The following is a 22,499-nucleotide window of genomic DNA, read 5'->3' as shown; positions in this document are numbered from 1 at the left end:
TGAGCCCTGACTCTTTCTTCCATGTTCTGCTCAGTTCCTAGGTTCTCTTTTTCCTTTTCATCTCACTGCCTCCAATTGGGAACACTGCACAGGTCTTCTACTCACTCATTTTGATCTGGTCTGTTGGTCTTCAGTGCTTAAGGCCTTTTCATTTTAACTTACCCTTGAATCTGTTGGGTACATTAATTAGAGAACTATATGTGAGCGGGGGTGGGGGGGATTTAAACTTCAGCACAGCCATTAATTTATAGAGCAGCCTGAAGACATCTGTAAGAGGGAGTGTTAGCACTGGCTTATGACTATTGATGTGCCACAAGCATTTAGTTCTTAGGAGAAGTACTGAATATTATTATGCAAGTGTTATAATTTGTGGCAGGGGGAGGAAAGCTGACAGAAAGTACATTTAAAAGCACCAGGCATCACCAGCAGAGGCTGATCTTTTCAAATATATACATACCTTTTAAAGCCAAATAGCGTTAACTGCATTCTGAGTGGGTAACTGAGATGTAATAAGAATACGGGCTTAAACTGGTGGGAGGAAGAGCTAGTTTAAATATGGGAAATAGTTTGCTAACAAATCTGGACTAGAAGAAGTATTTTATGGTTTATTTTGTGTGGCTTTCTAACATTTGTTACAGGCAGCAAAGCCAAAAAATAAAACATTAATTAGCAACAAAATATCAGTAGTAGAGGCACTTTCACCAGTATAGCCATCCAACAGGGATAGCTTTGGGATAGATAGCCTTGAATTTGTGCAATGGTCATAGACTGGCCTTTTAATCTCCCTCATCCCTCTTGCTACAGCATCATCATTTTGCCTTGGCCATGTCATTCTGCTTCCTCAACACCCTTTTCCTTCCTGTACATGCTTGGATCTTGATTAACACTGGGCACGGTTGTCATGATGGTGCAAGAGCTGCTCGCTCATTAATGTGTGAGATTTACCTGGAAAGAGATATAATCCCTTGCCTGCTTAGCTCTGATCCGAAGCTTAAGCCAGCATTTGCAAACCACTCATAGATTGTTTCACTGTGCTTCAGTAGAACCAAATTATGCCATGCTAATAAGTCTTTTCATCAAAGCTCTCCTGTAGTCTTTGCAGCAGAAGCAAACTTGTCATTGCTGCTGTTGGCATTTGGAAGATGGTTGTAGACAGATTTTCTCAGGGACAGATTTTCTCAGGGATTTTCTCAGGGACCAGGTGGCTTCTGGTGTCAGTCAAACTAAATTAGGACTCTGCATTGTTTTCCTCATTCACATGCCAAGGGGAAGGGGGAAGGTATGCGATAACATGATTGCTACACTGCCCTCTTTTGAGCTGAAGGCATCTCACCTGCTCGTATGTTTTGTATGTAATAAACTGTGGAGTGTTGCCAAAAAGACCTAAAAAGACCTCCAAGCACCTTCCTTGCCTAACCACTACAAACCATTCTCAGACCTGTTAGGATTTCTGAGTCCTTAGCACATAGCAGAGATTTTTTTTTTTAGTATTAGGAGGGGTAAAAAGTGTTTCTGTGTCCACATGTGTGTTTCAAACTACACTGGTACCTCTGGTTAAGTACTTAATTCATTCCAGAGGTCCATTCTTAACCTGAAACTGTTCTTAACCTGAAGCACTACTTTAGCTAATGGGGCCTCTTGCTGCTGCCACACCGCCAGAGCCCGATTTCTGTTCTTATCCTGAAGCAAAGTTCTTAACATGAAGCACTATTTCTAGGTTAGCGGAGTGTGTAACCTGAAGCGTCTGTAACCTGAAGCATATGTAACCTGAGGTACCACTGTATATGAAACTGATATTGTGAAATAGAAGATCGGTTTTATGTGTTAGCAGAAATTGCAGTGGTTGATTCTAGTTACTTGGTTTCCTTCCTTGCTGGCTTAAAAATCACCCTACAGCTCCATTCCCATTGTTTCAAAGTAATATAGCAACAAGGGAAGATGCCTTATTCAAAGTTGGGCAATTGGTCAATCTCGCTACACAGGCTGCTGGTGGTTTTCTCCAGGATTTCACACAGCGTTACCTCTCAGTCCTACCTAGAGATGCCAGGGGATTGAACCACGCAGATGTTCTACCACTAAGCTATGGCAGGAACCCCTTTGCAGAAGATACGGTGGCAAGACAACCAGAAGATGGCAGCTTCAATGATGCAGAAAGGCATCAGCTTCACTGCCAGTTTCAGATGTATCTGCAGCACTTTGGCCAGCCTACATTGGACAGGCTGATGCTTCAATTGCATAGCAACCATGAATCAGTTCTAAAACAACAACAACAACATGGGGAGGACAGTACCAAAACCACAGGCATTTGAGGAACTGGGTTCTCCGTTAAGAGTGAGTGAAGGATAACAGTGCTGCAGAGACAGGACAGCAGGGAAGCAGACTTTTGAAAAGCCCCCTTTCTCAGGATATAGTGATCTATACGTTGTCTCAACCTTCTCTTCATGGCAAAATGCTAGAAGGCACCTAAGGTTGTATCCAACTTTGGTCCTATTCAGATTAAACTCAATAGAAATTAACGGCTAACTTAATGGATAGGCTTTCGTTGGATATAAAACCTGTTAGCCCCAAATGGCCAGTTGTCCATTGTAGTTGTTTCAATGACTGAAAGCCCAATTTATGAAAATTTGCCATCATGGATTAAAAGGCCACCATGGATTTAAAACACCCTCCCCAATCAATATACTTAATTTTTTTGTTTATTGTGCTATTGATTATGCAATACAGCACTACTATGGAAACAAGAATTTGGAGAGGGAATTCTTTCTTGAAGCAGTGAGTATTTTTGCACAGAATATTTTTACACTATCCTGACCAGAGCTTGTAGTAGAAATATCATCATTAAAGAGGCTTTTTTTTTGTCTCCAAGCAGAGTGTCTTTCTGATTTGTCCCGTGCCAAAGGATACAAACTTTCCTGCTTATTAACAATGCTCCCCTAATGCTGAGATTTACTTGTAAAGGGGAACGCAGAGTCTGTCTACTTTTCAAATATTTGACATCATGCCTTCTTTTCAGATCTCAAGAGTCTAATATCCCAGTCACACAAACACATCCCCCCCCCTATTTACATCAACTATCAGGATCCTTCTTGAGCTCTTTTAGTCTTTAACCCCCCCCCCCGCCCCCAAAAGCCTCTTGAATCCTTGGATAATGGGAACTGAACAATTCATTGGAGAGTGTGTGCTGACTGCCCTTGGCAGACAAGGGTCATTGGTTGGCTGTGAATACAAAATCCTTGTTTCAGATTTAAAAGCACAAAGGATACTGCAGATGTGTTGATGCTCTTTTTAATGAATTCTATTGTCAAGTGCCTTTTCAGTAAGTTATAGAAAAATAGCCAAGGAAGAAAAAATGTTGCGTGTGTGGGTCTGTAAAATAATACTTAATTTTTATAGGGCTGGTCATGATCTTTTCAGAGGGGGGAAAAACAAACTAACAGAGCCAAGAAAGTGACAGGATGCAACTCTTTTAAAAAACAACTTTTCCCCAATTACAGTGTTCTCTGTCCAATGATTATTTCAAAAATACCATTTTGCTCCTGCTCCCAAATTGGCCACAATAACATACATACAAAAACTACATATACAAAAACCAGGCAGAGGGCCTTCTTGGTAGTGGCACCTACCCTGTAGAATAGCCCCCCATCAGATGCCAAGGAAACAAACAACTATCTGACTTTTAGAAGACACCTGAAAGCAGCCTTGTTTAAGAAAGGTTTTAATGTTTGATATTTTATTGTGTTTTTAATATTCTGTTGGGAGCTGCACAGAGTGGCTGGGGAAACCCACTCAGATGGGCAGCATACAAATAAAAAAAATACTATTACTGTTGTTGTTGTTGTTGTTGTTGTTATATTTTGCCCTCTGATTCTTGGAGGAGAACTATAAAATGTCTCCATATGTGATCAGAATGCTTCCAGCTAACTGCTCCCAAGGAGAGACTATAAAATTTAAGAACTCTCTCTAGCCTGTGGTGTCAGCATAACTAAAAAGGCTGTTTCCTTGATCACCAGAACCTAATGGATCTCAGATGACAGAGATGCCCATCAATTAATGTCAGAATATTTTATTCACCACCGGGCAGGTTCATGTGGAAGTAAGTGGCCAACTTCTCACTTGACAATTTATACTTTTGTATAGATATGCAAAGGCTAAGCACACACATGCTTACATGTTGTGAAGGTCTGTCCTAGATGGACACAGGGAGGTCACAACCTGAGGCTACTGAACTGCTTATGCAAATATTGCAGCATGCAGTTTAGTTGCTCACCAGCCACACAAGGTAGCTGCACACAAACTCAAAAGCCTCAGCAGCTCTTGATGATCTTCTGTGAAGGTTTGCTTATTTTTGCTACCTTGCTCAGGTAAAAGCAGCAGTCTAAAAGTGCAGTAGTCGGTGCCTTCTATCATTTAGGGAATCAAGCAATATGTATCCTGTTTCTTTGGGTGGTTTATGTGTGAGTAAATTTGTTTATGTGTGGTTTTGGTTTGAAGGTAGCATTGAGGTGTTGGTTTGGGAAGCCCTAGGAAATGTTGTCCATTGAGAAATATTTCTTGAGGAAGTTCAAAACAGCTGCTTTTTTCCACATAGTTTTCTCATTCACGCTTTCACTGCATGATGGACACAAGTCTTGGGGAGGCCACAGGGTCCTGGGAATTTCGTCGTCCTTGCTTTCAGCACCTATGCAATGTAAAGCAAAAGTGAAGTTCAATATATTACCACCACAAAGCACAAAAGGACATTCTTCTGTAGTCGAAACTGGTTGAAACTGAATTGTCTTCCACACCAGCTGCCATTTGTAAAACTATGTTTGGCATGTCTAAAGTCTGGCCTGGGGGCGTAATCTGCTCCGTCATCAAATCTTGCCCTCTTTGAAAAAAGTTTGGACACCCCTGTACTATGTGGATGAGTGGCATTCTTCAAATGAAAGAGTTTGCTTTCCTTAAAAATAAGGGGGGATGGGGAACCTGTGACCCTCCACATGTTGTTGGATTCCACTTCCCATCAGCCCTGGTGTGCACAGACAATAGCCAGGGATGATGCAAGTTCTAGTCCACATCTGATGGGCCACAGGTCAGAGACATAGTTTACAAAGTTTGAAGAAATCTGATTTTGAAGAGAGAGAGAATGATGTAAATAGAATGATAGCTGCCAACACTCAGATTTTAACTGGTTTGCAATGCAGTTCTGTACAGTTTGTACAAAACTCTAGTCTAGTCTGGTACAAAACTCTAGACTGTAAAAACAAGGCAAAAATTAAACCTATTAAATTGTGAGAGAAATTTAAGTAGGGTATTCTTGGATAACCCTTCTATCTAAAGAACATATACATAACAAGTTGTTGCAAACATAAAGGACATCAATGATATGCAAAAGTACCTGAATAAATTACAGGAGAGATAAAGGAAAATCTGAAAGAGTTGCTATAGGAGAAGACAGGAAACCAGGAAGAATAGACATAGTCAAAGACTTTTGCTGCAAACATACACATTTTTCAGTCAGATTTTGTAACTGTTTCAAACAGAGAGTCAATAATGATTAATTATCAAAATGACGCTGTTGTTAAGATGTGTTCTAAGATATTAAATGTTCTTAACTATGGAAAGTTTATGTTTCTATGAAGAGCTGCATTGGTGCAGGTTCATATTTTCAGCAATTCTTTATACGTCTCCTTTCTAGTTTATCTTTCCAAGATCTCAGTTTCTCCAGAGGCTACAGATGCTGACAGCAGCAATAAAACCTGTGACTCAAGATCTTGCCCTTCTTTTACTTTCTCCCTCCTTTATTCAAGGACATGATTAACTTAGGTCCATTAATTTCAATGGGTCTACTCTGAGTAGAATTAACATTGGCTACAACCTCTAGAGACTATTTTTTTTGTTATTAAATAAGTCCAGTATGTAATTATATTAAAAACAAAGCAACAGAGGCAGATGGAGGCAACTAAAACAGATAAACAAAGGAGAATGTTGTAAACAGTCACTAAAAAGAAAACCCCAAAGCCTGAGTTCAACAGGTATATCAACTGCTGCTGAAATGAAAACAACAGAGGTGCCTGGCATACCTGTAAAGGTTGACCACAGCTGAAAAATAGCCTCCTCTTGGTCCTTCACTTCGGTGATGAATTCTGCTGGCAAACTTGCAAAGCGCTTTGCAGCCGGTGAGTAAAAATAGAAGTTCGTCATGAATTCTCTTGCTGCAGGAAAGACTTCTGATGATGCTAAGGGAAGGCAGAACAGAGAGAAAGGGCAAGGATGTTCACCATGAGAATCACAGATCAGTAAGGTGGTGGTGGAGGAAATTGGCTTGACCACACATACAAAACATCTCAGGCCTCACAAGGTGAATTCAGAAACAGGCTCTTTTCTTTCCTCAAGGACAAATACTTTGCAGCCACCACAGATAACAAGAGCAACAAGGTGTGTGGCAAGTGCTTTTCCACCTCTACTCTTGAACAGCAATGGTTGTACTTCATTTCTGTATCCATTCACTTCTGCATTGTCCACACCACACTGCCAAACACTATTTTTTGTAGCTAAGGGAAGCACAAGGGAAATGATTGCAGAACCTTTTCCCTGCCTGCCATTCTGGACAATATTTCTGTTAGGCTGAAGGGAAAAGAGGCAGAGCCATGCACCTGGCCTCCCTTCAGCCATGAGCTTACCTGGAGGGACAACAGGAGCCTGGTGCAGTAGGAGTGCAGCAGCAGAAGCCCATTGGACGCTCCCTCTGCTGTGCCCACACCACACTGACCTCTCTGCCACCTCCTTCCTCCCCCTCTGGGTAAGCAATAATACGGCTGAGGGGAGGCTATGTGTCTGGCAGATCCCCTTCCCCCCTTGTTGTAATGGCACAGTACCAGCAGCCCCTTTTCAAGATAAGAAGAGGGCTTTCCTCTTCCCCAATTTTGGTAGAGGGTTGGTGGGCCACTAGGCGTGGCTCTGTGAGTCTGATCTGGTTTGCCACTCTCTGCTGCCATAGCTCAAACAGTACCTGGAGGTTAGCTAGAGCTTCAATATGAATAACCAAACAGAAGGAACTTTGCTTACAGTTTGCCCCATCGCTTTTCAGTGCTTCCTGCACTGCCAGCAGGTGGAAGATAATCCGGAGAGAGCATAAATAACTTTCGAACCCGGGTATGTTTCCTTGACATCCCACACAGTCTGGAGTCTCTGGAAAGCTGGCATTCAGACCCTGAAAAGCATGAGGAAGCTCTTTTAATGTAATAGTATAGTGGAGGGTGAGCTTTGTCATTACTCCTCATCTTCCCTCTGTGTGTGTGTGTGTGTGTGTGTGTGTGTGTGTGTGTCACTTGGCACATTGTTTTTTTCTTGTTTTATTGAGTCAAGAAATCTGATACAAAAAAGGGAAATATCCTGAAGAGAACAGAAAGAAGAGGGAAAGAATATGCATATCATTAGCCCTTTCTTCTGCCTTCCAATATATTGTGTCGACTGAGCAGTTCTTGTTGAAGCATCAAAACAAAAAGGAAAGAAATTATAAATGCCACTGTTGATCACTTATGGTAACTTGTGGTTCATGGGCATAATGCTGTGTGTGTGTGTGTTCTTTAAAGTGAAAAAACTCATTTATAATATTTGTAGCTAAATTGTATCTATATTCCTTATTTTTAATTTACAAGGTGACCTGTGGGAGGGGAAAGGACTATGTACACAACCAAAAGCAACAACTCAATTACAGGAGTAGGTATGAGAAAGTAGCTATTTTCACTGCCTTATTTTGTATTATTGTTCTTTTTCTTGTCATTTCCACATTTTTGCAGCTGTCGAAGACGTGATGGGGCGGGGCACAGAATGCATATCATTCTAATTCAGATAAAATCTCCTAGTTTCTCTATTTCTCTCATTCATCAAATTTTGTGTGTAATTATTTTAGCCTCTGCAATTTCCCACACATCCCACAGGATATAATTTCCATCCTTTATATTTGGACACCACAACAATTTTCTCTGGTTTTTATTTTTGTTTGTGTCTATAAGTAAGATGAATTAAAAAAAAATAAGAAGATTGAACAGCTCTCCACATTCTAAACTAGAATAAGCTAAGTCTATGAAGATATTCTTTGGGTACAATCTTTGTTTCTCTCAGTCCAGGCAGTGATGGTCCCAGTGATGGTCAGGACCTGACACACATGAACGTGAAGCCAATGTGGTGCCTTCAACTACAACTCCCATCATCCCTAACAATTGACTATGCTGGCTGAGATGGGAGATGTGTCCAAAACAGGCTTCTGCTGCCATTGAACATTCCCCATAGAACCCCTGTACCTTGCAGAGGACATTCCACAGCAAATATATAGAAGTTTCTTGGCACATGGTGGTGTGGGGAAAGTTCTCTGAAGATAAACGTTTAAAAGCTACTCAGTTAGAAATTCTGGAAAATGGGGATTGGGGGAAGAGATGCCATAGACACAACTTGGCTGGAAAGAATCTCCTTGTTTAGTTCATGTACCTCTTTTGCAGCCTTTAGAGCTTCTATCCATTCATCCCGCGAAATATTTATCGACAAGTTGGACTCCTGCCACACTTCCAGTTTGTGAAGGTAGTTGTGGACCGTAGAGCGCTCAGGAAAATACTGAAACAAAGCAATAGGAAACAAAATTAACAAGAGGAGCCCAGTAAACTTCTACCTGTGATGGAACTGAATGAAAAGTGGTGTTGTAGCTCTGTAGGCTATTCGCTGGGCTATGTACATACTGCAGGGTTATGTAAAAACAAAATACTGGGTTGTACACCACCAAGTCATCCCCAAAGAGCAAGGATGTCAACCTGCATAATTCGACTTCCTCTCTTTGCCCCCTGCCCCTACAATGTGCTCTCGGGGTTCTACCAACCCACTTGGGCAGACTGGGGAGGGGCATGAGAGAGCAAATTGGAAGTTCCAGTGCATTTGCACTCAAGGGAGAATTTGGCTGGACACAGAGTTCAGGTACTTGAGAATCTTAGTTTTTCTTTCTTTCCAAACCCCAAACTTCCTTTGTACCCAGGTAGGTGTATGTACTAGGAGCTCAAAGGCACAATTTAACTTTAAATGAATGTCAGCTTGACACACTGTATAAACCAGGAATCCTGTTCCCGCTACAAAGGAGCCAAGGTTAAGCAATCAGCCGTCTTGAGCTGCTATTATCAGAAAGCTGATTAAGTCCTTGGATTTAACTATTCCACCAATACCACCTTTTGGAATCTACCTTCCAGGTAGAAAGACAAGGCACTGGTACCTGAGGTAACCCAGGAGGATACAGTGGTCCGTGGTGCTGAAAGTGTCATGCCCCCACCATTATTTATTAAATAAATAAATGTTGCTGGGGATTGAACCTTTGCATGCAAAGCAGATGCTCTAGCACTAAGCTATGGCCCTTCCTCACTCCTGTTAAGACTCTCCTGGCACCAAAAGTTGGATATCTCCAACACGAGGTCCAAGAGCACCTCTGTCTGCTCAGGCAAAGCAAGGTAGACAATACAACCAGAGATTCATTCAGTCCTCTCTTCCATGCTTTACCCAAAGACTGGGTTCATACATTGCAAGGAGTTATTCTCACCAACCCTGTTGGGTTTTTTTTAATCAGGCACCTTGCCATGCAACCCACACACCAGAAGCATAGCATCAACCATATGTTTAATTCATCACATTAAGCAAAGAAGAATTATGTTAGAGCAGTAGGGACCCTTTCTTTCCCTCCAGGTGTCTCTGGCTCCTGTTTCTTGCAAGTGAGCAGCTGCAGTAATTCAAGCAGTTGCTCAGTAGCTTGGATGCTCAAAGCCTCTAAGTAGATCAATCAATCTGAAACATGGCTTGCCATCACAGCATGAGGATACAATACAGAATGTTAAAACCACTCCAGTGTCACGATGCAACTTTCTCTTCAATAGTTCAGCAGACAGACACCTCCACCTGAGCTATTCTTCCTCTGTTGTCTCTCCTTCTCTCTGCAGGTTAATTTGCTCAGATTTGCAAGCTCAGCATGCTCAAGATGGATTAGGAGCTCACGGAGCCTTCTCTGAAGAGCAGCAATCCATTTCTTAGCCTAGTGATTTTTTTCCCCCAGGCAACTCAGTCAATAGCTCTGTGATCTCAGCCCACAACCAGGAACAGGCTCACAATCCCTTCTAAAGTTCCCAACAACTCTTCCCTTTAATCAAACCACGTTGTTTCAGAGGAGGTAGTTTAAGGCCTCCCCTCTAGAATGCTGACTCACATTTCAAACAGTCTAAGCAGCATACCAAGCAGGAAACTGTTCTCTAGTCTAGCCCAAACTTCCATAGTTCTTTTGTATTCTCTTCCTAGTATTAATTTTTTTCTGTGGGGGGGGGGAGGAGGAACCCCACTGCTAGATTGTATGCAGGAACCATTCTACTATTTACACTATGTCTTCCTTCAAAGCCTTACGTTGGTGTCCAACTTCAGGTACAAACTCTCAAAAATGGATTTTTTTTTCCAAGTAGGAAGCTCTGAGTCTGAGATGGAACTCTGATAGATTTATGACGTTTATATTCTGCATGTGGTTGCTGACAGGCAGACAGAGACAGACAGAGAGAGAGAGAGAGAGAGAGAGAGAGAGAGAGAGAGAGAGAGAGAGAAGGGAAGAAAGAGGGAAAGGTAACTGGAGAAACAACAGGTTGACCAGGGGATGGGCTGAGTGGGACAACAGATGGAGAGGAAACGGGGAAACTGGCTTGTTTTAATTGTGTGCAGAGCAACCCTAGGAAAAGTTTGCTTGCTGATACCATCCACTGCAGAGTTTCAAACATAAAAGCCACTTCCCCTCTCAAACAAATCTGCCTTTAGCTAAGGGAATATCACAAGGCTAGGCCAAATTTATGCAGGAATGCAAAAGAACACTCTTAAACAGTTAAGTTTTAAACTTGACCATGTCTAAAAGCCACCACCAGCCTACTTCAGAAACTGTTTTCCTCCTCAAAACATAGCTTAAAAATAAAATAAAATGTGACAAGCATAGTTTTTATTTACTGCCCCAAAGGACCAAGTAATCGCTCACAGAGAACTTTTGAAAATGAGAGAGCCCAAAAGAAAATTAAAATATCTCGCAAAACGTTCAAAAACGGAGTCGCTACTATACCAACAACAGAGAAGCCTGGATATACCGTGTGTAGAAAACTTACCTTGGCCAGTATATGCACATACTGCTTCAATGCAGAGAGCCTCTCTTCAGTGAAGTTGGCTAAACTTACTTCAATTCTGTGCAGGCTGCAAAGCACAGCATACTCCAGGTCAGCCATGCACAGCTGTGTCCTGTGACAGATAAGAGGGCGGAAAGATAACCTCATCATTGAAGCAGCCATATCATCTATATCACAAGAGGGCAGACTTCAGGGGTCATCTGCGTTTTTACCAGAGATGAACCAATTGGAGCCTAGTGCAAAAGACACCCTAAGGAATTTTTAGGCCTGGAATTTGGTTTTTTGAGCACCAGAGCCAGAGGCGTACCTAGGGGTTGACTAGGTTGGCCCCTGCTAAGGGCACAGGCCTAGGGAGATGCAAAAATTGCACCTCTCCACTCTGTCTTGGCTCCTTTGGCAAGGTCACAAGTGACAGGGGATGGGGCGCCAAGGGCACAAGGGAGCCTAGGTATGCCTCTGACCAGAGAAGAATGGAGTTAACAGCCCTTCCATAGAACATTCCATTCCTAGTTTCCTTAAGCTTTTTTCTATTTCCATAGCATCATTTATGGTAAAGAGAACATTTTGGTTTTGCTGCTGGGAGTCAGAAGTCCTTGCCCATCTATTGGAAGTTACCTAGAAATCTATTCCACTCCTGATCTACCCTGCAGGAATCAGGAACTGGTTCAGAACCAAATCAGGGCCCACTTTGGCACCACCTGGACCACAACTCAGGTTGCTGCTCAGGGACTAACAGAGTCATCTTCAGTAGAAGGCCGCCTTCCCTTCTGCTCCCAAAGCTGTGCCTGATCAGCTACTGAATGTTCACCAAGTGTCAAGGATGACCAGTGTTACATAAATGCAGTGAGAACAGAAGAAAGTGGAGGCTACTAAAATGGCTCTTGCTTCTTACCTGTCTGCTACCTCCCAGGAGTCAGGGGTAGCCTTTGTTTCTGCTATTGGTGGCTTAGAAGTGTCAATGATTTCTCTCTGGACCCCAGGTAGTGTCCGCAGGAAGTCTGTATAGAAGGATCTTGAATTGTTTGCCCTGTGATGGAAGTAAAATATGAGAGGAGGCTCTGCTCTAAGACGGTGGGCAATTCTGACCTTCTGATGCAGGAGGTCTCGCTTCGCTACAACGCCATGGGCCATGCTGGCTGAGGCTGATGGGGGTTGGACTCCAGTCGCAACTGCAAGTCACCATGTGGGCCATCCTTGTCCTAACCCATTTCATGCAGCCCCTTCAGTTCAGCTGTCATAAAACCTGTTCAACCCCCATTTTAGGTATGCAAGAGAGAAACAGTGCAGGGCACCCCATTGTGTAGCATCAACATGCACCTATGCACACAGTTGCACTGCCAAAAAAGATTTTGTGTTAAAGAAGTCCAAATCTGCTCCCAGAATGAGATATACCACCCATTATCTAAAAACCGAATTGCTGAATTGTGCAGAATTATAGGGCTAGAGCAGATCCTGTCAGGTTGCAATTTGACATGCAATTCAGCATATGCAGTATGATATGGACCATGTATTTCCCCAGCAAAAATTCCTGATGCACCTCATTGATTTTAGTGGCTGAACTTTAGTGGCCACTGAATTCCTTCAGATGATGGAATTTAGGATCTTTTAGTTTAGAACTCAAGACACACAGGCCCCTTCTGCACTATGCATTTAAAACAGCATTATACCATTTAAAACTGCCATGGCTTCCCCCCGAAAGAATCCTGGGAGCTGTAGTTTGTGAATGGTGCAGAGAGTCATTGGAGACCCCCTATTCCCTTCACAAATCAACAATTCCCAGAGTTCGCAGGCTGTGTAATAGGAAGACATAAGTAATTGCTCAATGGGGGTTTGAAGGAATGTAGCTTATAAATCATATACACAAGCACCATGAACACTGTTATGCAAAAGCAGCTCATATATGTATGTTGATTATGGATACCAGCAGCAACTCACAGGGGAATGGGTGTGCAAGGGCCTTTGCTTGAATACAGGAAGCCAGAAGGGAAGGTGGTGACCTTGCATCTAGTCACTAGCTCCGCATTGCTCTTCAAGACTCTCCTCACAACAATGTTTTCATACTGGGCCATGTCCAATATGACCTAAGATCAGAAGTGCACATTGCATTACGAATGGAGTTGCTCTTTTAGATTCACAAGCAAACCATCTACCTTTCTTCCTCTTAATGCTTGTCTACCAAGTGATCAGATCATCTCTGCTGCATCTCAACAGAGTTTTAGTACCTACTCCCTTGAAGATGGTGCCGCTCTGGGTAACGCGCATGCCTCAGATGGTTCCTTTACAAACAGCTGAGGGTGTGGAAGGGCAGAAACAGCAGAAGACAGTGTCTATGCCCTTTTCTCCCAGAGAAAGCCCAAGATGGACCAGTTAACCTTTCCTCACACAAAACTATAAAAAGTATTAACTGCTTACACTGTGTAGATGTTTAGGCAAGAACTTTACTCTACAGCCGCCCATTTTGTGTGTGGGTGTGCTACCCAAGTGGTCTGCAAGTTTCTTAACTTCTCATTGAAACTGAAGGCATTTTAATCCTACAACAATCCTACAATTAATGTGAGTAAAAGCTACTTGTCTCTAGCTGGTGACTTATTTACAGAGTTATGCAACATGCAAATCTAACATATTTACAAGCCTAGTATCAGGCTTGTATCCGGGGTACACAGACTTCAGGCATAAGGGGGTTTACTTTGTTTTTCACCAAACTCTTGAGATCCACCAACTGAAGATAAATTTCTGGACTCATAATTCTTTTATTTTGAGGATCAGAACTTTAAAAACCTCATGGTCATAATTCCATAATTCATTCCCAGTTACCCTAATCTTTCTTCATCCAGCAGTATAATTTGGGGTCATCTTGTTGCTGATATTGTTAAACTGCCCATAATCCAAAATCCAAAAACTTTGCCATAATCCAAAAGCTTTGCTGATCTACTGTGAATCACACAGATCTAGATCTGCTCTGTCCAACCCTGTTTTTAATCAACCAATTAAAAAGCACCTCTCTGCCCAAAAAGGAGTCCTCCCCCTCGAATATCAGGGCCACCTTGCTTCCCTGAATGGAGTCAACAAATTCTGTGGTACTGTAAAATAGCAAAGAGAATAGCATGTTAAACAAAATTTGGACAAAGTCCCACATCAACATTCTTTTCATGCAAATACTGGTCCTCCCAATAGCTCAACAGTTATTCCTGGGCATAAATCATGCACTGATCCCTTGATGTAACTGGATTTGGCATATTGACATGTGACACTGTGGGAGATTAGAAAATTAAAATGTCTTTTTAAAATTTATATATAAAGGCATTTATATACTGCCAACCTGTGTAAAATATCAAGGCAATGTACCAAATATTCAATAAAACATAACACATCACCAATGATTGGCTAATCAAGAAATGTAAACAACTGTCTGCATAAAAGATCTGCCAAGCCTGAAAGTCAATAGTAAATATGCTTGCCCAATTTCTGCTGGAAGAGTATTCCATAGCATGGGACTGATGACACTAAATACCTGACTTCTTAACATATTTTGTGAAGAAATTGATTGAAAGATGCCTAAAATATTTACCTGAGCGGAGCCAACAGTGGGGCGTCAGGGGACCACCAACTAGTTAGATGATTCTCTGCAAAGGTGATTATGGCTTCCCTTAGGCTCTGAGGGTCATCCTTAATTTCTATGAGGGGAGGAAAAGGCTGATCATAACTCTGAGGACAGTCATTGTGCATTCTCCAACCCAAACACCACTCACAAACAGATGCCACATGCCAGCAAAGGCTGCTTGCAAGCCAAATCCAATTTCTAACACATTTTGAATGTGAGCTTCCCTTTGTCCTTTAAACTTTATTTATAAATATTTATATCCTAATCTTCATCTCAAAATCTCAGGGCAAGGAACGTTTTTTAAACAAACCCATTAAACAATAAAATCACTATTCACACCAAGTAAAAAAACAAACCCTGAACAGCAGCATCTTTAAAAAATCCCAAGCTGAACACTAAGAATTTCTAAAAGCTTGAGTACACAGCCATGTTTTAAGGTTGCTTTGGAACAGAAACTCTGAGAAAAATAGTGCTGGTTTTTTTTAAAAAAACAAACAAACACAAACCATCCCTAAAATATAGTCTGGAAACCACTCTGACCTTATCTTCTCTATGGGTATTGGGTTGTAGGCTGTGTGTGCCTATTTTGGTTCTAAAACACATATCAGGAAGTCAAGTTCATCTTGCCTTCGGGACCAGAACATATATTCCTGTGACTCATCTTAACATATATAAATATTTGTGCAGTGTGCATGAATTTCCAATTTGCTAATATATTCCCATACAGGAGTGTGAACTCCAAGCTGCTGATTGTCAGAAGAGTGGCAGGCTATTCTTTTAATTGCTCACTAAATGTGAAACCTCACAAAAAGAGAAAAAGTGGGTAAGGCCAAAGAGATTGTGTCTGTCCTAGCTATTTGCACTGATAACCACCCTCCACCTTGGACAACCATGGCTCTGTAAGGCTTCCATGTGATCATGTGTTTCATCTGGGTGGAGAATGGGGAGGAGGGAGCAAGAAGCTCAGTTCTCCCTCCAGCTAGTCGCAGCCTAGCTAATTCACCTCTGACCCTCACCTCAGCAGTGAGAGCTCTAGATTCAAATAAATAATTATGTGAGGTTTAGAATCAATTTCAGGACACATACCTTCAAGCTTTATGCCATCGCCAGCATATGTAGAGGATGGCTTTAAAAACTGGAAGGAAACAAACCAGGGAGTTAGGTTTTGCTTTGGGCGTCATATGTTCAAGTCTGCTACAGTACGTAGGGTAGGCACCATACTGCCTAAGCACAAGGCTGCAAGTTGGGGACTGCACCCATCTGTTTAGAGGTTCTGGCAAGGAGGATGAAGTCCTTTTTGGACACTTTGGTGCTCCTGGATTCTTCTGGTGGTGACTAACTGGATTGCTCTGGCGGCCTCATCTCCTTCCTCTCTTTCTTTTCTTATATTGCTTTCTATTTGTTATTGCTGCATATTGCAATATGTACATAGCAGTTGTGAATGTTGCACATCCATAAGGAATGTACAGGGTCAGGGTCAGGGAATGGTAGCGTCAAGGACCCTAGGAAGCCAAGAAGAGCAGCGACACCACTTCCTCCTTGATCGTCTGCTGCCTGCTCTCTCTTCCATATGGAAAGCGTAGGGACAGTGGGACCCAGTGCTACTGCTGCCAGTAAATAAGTTAGACCTCTGGTCTTCAGAGTGCAGCAGAAGGTTATCTACAATAAATGAATGACCCAGGAAGGTGTGGGTGTATAAATGAATACATTTGCCTTTTGCAAAATGTTATGGGAAAACAAGAAAATCAATCAAAAGGCATCCTCACAGTGTTGGCATAACTTCACCATAGGCTGAAACAGAGCTAACATTATGAAAATCACAAAGTGATTAACTTTTGTTACAATTTAAGACTATTGCTCATTATCTTTATAAGGATTTCAACAGCTTTTGAAGGAAATACAGAGATATGAAAAAGGAGAAAGCCAGTAGGAACACTGGAATTGTAATTATGGTGTTGTATACTACATTTGTGGGACGCGGGTGGCGCTGTGGGTTAAACCACGGAGCCTAGGGCTTGCCAATCAGAAGGTCAGCGGTTCAAATCCCCATGACGGGGTGAGCTCCCATTCCTCGATCCCTGCTCCTGCCAACCTAGCAGTTTGAAAGCATGTCAAAGTGCAAGTAAATAAATAGGTACAGCTCCGGCAGGAAGGTAAACGGCATTTCCGTGTGCTGCTCTGGTTCGCCAGAAGCGGCTTAGTCATGCTGGCCACATGACCCGGAAGCTGTACGCCGGCTCCCTTGGCCAATAAAGCGAGATGAGTCCCGCAACCCCAGAGTCGGCCACAACTGGACCTAATGGTCAGGGGTCCCTTTACCTTTATACTACACTTAAAAAAGAAGAACGCCTGCCCCCCCTCAAAACAAAACAAAAATCAGGTGGATCTCATCAAACTACACCCTCCAAATTTTCACATTACCATTACCTTCACAGTTGGGTATGCGGTGACTTCAAAGTCTGAACACATTTTCTCATTGCACATCTTGCCACAATCTATCACACCCAGCTTCAAAGTAGGTCTCCAATCTGAAAAGGCAGATAAAGCCATATGGGATGGGGAAAAGATTTAATAGGGGATGGCTGCTTAATCTATCATAGAACGCAAAGTTAACAGCACTCAATGAACGCATCAGCTTTTAAAGATAGCACACACAAACACCACAGTCAAAGAAAGGAGATTGGAAAGAGTGAGTGTTCCAAAGAACAAGGGGATGAAAGGGCCAGAGGGTGGAATGTGAAAGAGAAAGAATATAGAAACATAAGAATCTGCCTTCTACTCAGTCAAACCGTTGGGCCACCTAGCTCAGTATCGCCTACTCAGACTGGTAGCAGCTATCCAGGATTTCAGACTGGGGTCTCTCCCTTGATACCTGGAGTTTCTGGGGATTGAACTAGACCCTTCTGCATGCCAAGGCCTCAGCTGCTGAGCTACAGTTCTTCCCCTAAAAAAGAAGGCCTTGGAGACAGGACGAGTAAAGAAGGGGTGCATGCACCTGCAGAGATGAAGGCTGGCATCTACATCAAGGGTGCTGCCAATTTGAATAAAAAATGGGGGGAGGGGAGATAAGCCCCACTCAGCGTATCAAACCTAAGACATGGTGCACACATACCATTTGAATGACCATCAACTTGGGGTTGTGGCACCCTCAAATATTTTATTTGGGGTGGCAAAGACCCCTCGGCCCCTAGGAATTGTCTCCAATGTCTTACAAGGTGATGTACAGTGCAAAATAAGAGGCATTAGCTGGGGTAAAGGGACCCCTGACCATTAGGTCCAGTCGTGGCTGACTCTGGGGTCGCGGCGCTCATCTCACTTTATTGGCCGAGGGAGCCGGCATACAGCTTCTGGGTCATGTGGCCAGCATGACTAAGCCGCTTCTGGCGAACCAGAGCAGTGCATGGAAACGCCGTTTACCTTCCCGCCAGAGCGGTACCTATTTATCTACTTGCACTTTGACGTGCTTTCGAATTGCTAGGTTGGCAGGAGCAGGGACCGAGCAACGGGAGCTCACCCCATCACGGGGATTCGAACCGCCGACCTTCTGATCAGCAAGTCTTAGGCTCTGTGGTTTAACCCACAGCGCCACCCGCATCCCATTAGCTGGGGTATCTAACCTTTTTTGCCTCAAGGGCCACACCGACCCATGTTCTATGGGGCAGGGGGTTGTCAAAGTGGGCATGGCCACTGTCTGCTGGCATTCAGAGACCACCTACTCAAGTGGAAGAAGCAAGAGATAGGGTGGTTCAAGCGGGAAAAAGAATGGGAGCGCCACGGAGCTTAAACTCAAGGCAGAGAGCCGGCTGGTGTCTCGAGGGTAGAGCAGAGAAGGGGGAATGCACGGGCTCCTGTCCCTTAAGATGCAGCAGTAGCCGCTCTCTCTGAGCATGACATGGGCTTTCTCTAAATAAGTTGGAGGGGCCGCCTCGACGCCCTGATAATTCTGCCTTGAACAGCGCGCAATGCGACTGTTCAAGGGAAAGAAAATCTCTGAGCATGCACAGAGGGTCCTTCCGTCACATTCACCAGCCACCAACGCCAAATCTGACGGTGAAGGGGTGTGCGAGAGACAGGTATCCCCGGCAGCACAATTAGCCCGGCTTGTCCTACCCTTTATATCCTGGGCGAGCGCTCGCCACGTGGGGGCGAAGGCGGCGGAGGCGGCAGACCAGCGCGCGTAAAACTGGACAACCCAGGCGCTGCGAGAAAAGAAGAGGCTTTGCAGCGTGTCCGGCTGCAGCTCCACCACGGGGTCGTGGGGTCCGTAGCGAGAGACGCCGCAGGCCTGCGACGGCGGGGAGAAGAGGCAGGCGGCCGCCAGGAGGACCAGGCAAGCGGGCAGCCCTGGCCCGACTCGGGGGAGACGCCTCGGCATGACGAGCAGCAAGATCTGGGTCGTTGGGAAGGAGAGAGACGCGCACACTGCTGGGTGTGCAGCGGGGGAGAGCGAGGTGCTTTTAATGGAATCCACCAGGCCCGCCCCCCAGACACCCCCCCCTCCATCATGCCCACCCTCCAGACTTTGGAGGGCGCACGATGGGGTGGATCCTCTGCGACTCCATCCAGTCCCGGAATTGGAGGTCTTCTGTGCCAGTGTCCCCGACGTTGTTTGCCCAGGGCGTCGAAAGCAAACTCGGCGCGACGCCGCTTCCCGCTCAAAGGGAGGGAGAGGAGGAGAAAATAAGTAAAGTTGTTCTATTACCTTATTGGAGACAAAGGGCAAGAAGCATGGACGTAGCTGGGGGGGGCAGGGAGGGACAGCTGCTCCCCCATCAATAAAAATACATAGCAAACTGAGGTTCTGCCCCTCTAATAAAAGGCTTCCCCCCTCCCCAACAAAAATCCTGGCTATGCCCATGGCAAGAAGTATGCAATTCTGTTGGCCTAAGCAACACAAGAGACACAGGTGCATGCTGTTCAACAGTTAGGACACTGCAGTAAACAGAATGCGCAACATAATGAAGGAGCTTCCAGGATACAACACCTGTATTGTGGGAAACAGCATGTAAAGAGAAAAGAAAAATGCCCAGGATATGGACAGCATATGGACATCGTGTGGCAAGCTGTGCATTTGTAGCAACCCTATAACACATTCATTACCCACTATAACACATTCATTACTATAACACATTCATTACCCACTACCAGTCATTGATGATGTGACCTATTCTGAACCAATGTTCTCTCATGGTTTCCCATAAAAAAGAATGGATTCTGGCACATGCAACTTGACACAGAGTCAAGGTATCTGACCGCTTTTGCAACTCCTGTTGGCAGATAACGTTGGCTTCAGTCCAGCCCCTGAAGTATTTCAGCACTGATTGATTGAATCAGGAGCTAGAGATCAGGACAGTCAGAGAGAGTTAGGAGTTAAAGAAAGCTTGTTGAATTACAGTGGTACCTCGGGTTAAGAACTTAATTCATTCTGGAGGTCTGTTCTTAACCTGAAACTGTTCTTAACCTGAGGTACCACTTTAGCTAATGGGGCCTCCTGCTGCCGCCGTGCCGCCAGAGCACGATTTCTGTTCTCATCCTGAAGCAAAGTTCTTAACCTGAAGTACTATTTCTGGGTTAGTGGAGTCTGTAACCTGAAGTGTCTGTAACCTGAAGCATCTGTAACCCGAGGTACCACTGTATAGTTCTTTGTTTTACTACACACCTGCCCAGTCCTTAATGAAAACCACCACAAGAAACATTGCCCACTTGTTGATTCCCATAAGCATTCAGATGAATACTGCCTCCAACACTAGGTACAACATAGCTATCATGGCAAGCAACCACTGATTGCCTTGTCCGCTACATTGACTCTTATTCCTCCCCATAGGTATCGGCCTCATATTGTAATATTTCAGATTCATGAGAACTTTCATCTTCTGAAGGATCTGGGGGTTGGGTTAAATCAGCATCCCTCTGAATCTGAAACCTCTCTCACACACAAAGCCTTCCTTTTTCTTCCAAATCTGTGACTGGTGTGGAAACAGAGCAACTGAGCATCTGAACTGCAGCAGAGCAACTTAACATCTTGGGAGATTGTATGGGTATGGCATCACTGGGGACCTCAGTGGGGCAGCTTTGGGGCTGTCCTGCTGCATGCCTGCTTGTGGTGCTGACAAGGGAGAGTTGCTCCATCAGCCTGCATGTTGCTTTTATTTTATCAGATTCCCATTACAAATGACGGCTTTCAACAATACAGTGGTACCTTGGGTTACATACACTTCAGGTTACAGACTCTGCTAACCCAGAAATAATACTTCGGGTTAAGAACTTTGCTTCAGGATGAGAACAGAAATTGTGCTCCAGCGGCACGGTGGCAGCAAGAGGCCCCATTAGCTAAAGTGGTGTTTCAGGTTAACAACAGTTTCAGGTTAAGAACGAACCTCCAGAACGAATTAAGTACTTAACCTGAGGTAACACTGTATAGTAATTCCTATTCCTCCATCCTTGCTTAATAAAAACTTTATAAGCAGTGCATTAAATGTTATGCCTAATAATCACTTATCATAATATAAAACAGAATGGGATACTAATAAAACACATGTGCAATGTATTTTCCTGAAACTGGACAGGAAGTTGAAATTACATTTATTTCTGGGAAATCATGGGTGCTTGATCTTTGTCACCAATGGGCAAGGTACAGCAGACCAGGGTGAACCAGGTTATGTGGTTGGCACAAGGCAGAAGTTAGGACAGAAGAGGAAGGATCAACCCAGAACTGATGTCCAACCAACAGATACAGGAATGGAAAGCTCTTGTTATTCAAACAAGACTTCACTGGAAGAGGAAGCCCTCTGAAAGTCCTTTCTGTCCCAGAGAATCCAATAGCCAGCCTAGATGGACAGAGCCAAGTCACATCCTAAGGCTACTGAACTGCTTGTGCAAATATTGCAACATGCAATTTAGTTGCTCACCAGGTACACAGGGTAGCTGCACGCAAACTCAAAAGCCTTCCAGTTCAAGCCCCAGCAGCTCTTGACAATCTTTCGTAAAGATTTGCTCATTTGTGCTGCCTTGCTCAGGTAAATGCAGCAGTCAGAAAATCTTTGCCCCCCCCCCAAAAAATGTTGTTTGTTGTTTACTGTTTCACTGGATAACATGGATGAGGAGGTCACAGTTATACACCTGATTGACAGCAGCAAAAGAGCACACCGTGGCTTAGCTGAAATGTCAGCAGCAATTCCAGTCCTTTAAAAAATGGTTTGTTCATTCTTATCTTTCATACCAATGAATTTTAATTTTGCTGTAAATGAAGATCCTGCACTATTGTCCCAAAGTTCACTAGGGTTACAAGTAAGCAGGAGATTAATCATAATCAAACCTTTTATTGGCATCACATACAAACATCCAATACAGAATGACCACTTCCCCAGTGGCACAAAACATTTGCTAAAAGAAAGGAGGCAGAGCAGTCTATCGTCAAATCTCTTGGTCTCCAGGGAGATCAGACGTCTGCAGTGTATTTCGACGACAAAAAACCAAATAGGGATATTTAGCCACTAACTTGGTGAGATCCTGAGCATTCCCCAGTAATAGAAAATGTATGACCTCCAACTCTGGTTTCCATTTGGGGAAACAGAGTTGATCTAGAAATTGCTGGCGGAGATCAGCATATGGTTTACAATGAAGAACCATCTGTGTAAGGGTTTCCACCAGGTGGTCTTCACATGGGCAAGTTCTTTCTCCTTCCACCCTGCCTGAGAACCTTCCCCAAAGGAGGTTTGATGGATTTGAATGAAACCTGGCCA

General features: G+C 43.7%; 1 protein-coding gene across 1 annotated transcript; it reads right to left on the bottom strand.

Moving 5' to 3' along the window:
• Nucleotides 1-3,269: 3,269 nt before the first annotated feature.
• On the bottom strand, nt 3,270-19,206 carry LOC309521467 (sulfhydryl oxidase 1-like). The gene is made up of 12 exons (XM_082204001.1): nt 18,868-19,206; nt 17,185-17,285; nt 15,844-15,892; nt 14,725-14,830; nt 14,155-14,236; nt 13,092-13,237; nt 12,049-12,183; nt 11,139-11,268; nt 8,470-8,592; nt 7,048-7,192; nt 6,063-6,218; nt 3,270-4,678 (listed from the first exon to the last, which is right to left on the bottom strand). Exons 1-12 carry the CDS (start codon nt 19,130-19,132, stop codon nt 4,521-4,523), a joined length of 1,596 nt encoding a protein of 531 aa, XP_082060127.1. The 5' UTR covers nt 19,133-19,206; the 3' UTR covers nt 3,270-4,520.
• Between the last annotated feature and the right edge of the window lie 3,293 nt (nt 19,207-22,499).

The sequence above is a fragment of the Podarcis vaucheri genome (genome assembly GCF_965113315.1).
Source record: "Podarcis vaucheri genome assembly, chromosome: 2".
NCBI lineage: Eukaryota > Metazoa > Chordata > Lepidosauria > Squamata > Lacertidae > Podarcis > Podarcis vaucheri.
The sequence above is the reverse complement of the archived record's forward strand: the minus strand, read 5'-3'. Positions and strand labels throughout refer to the sequence as shown.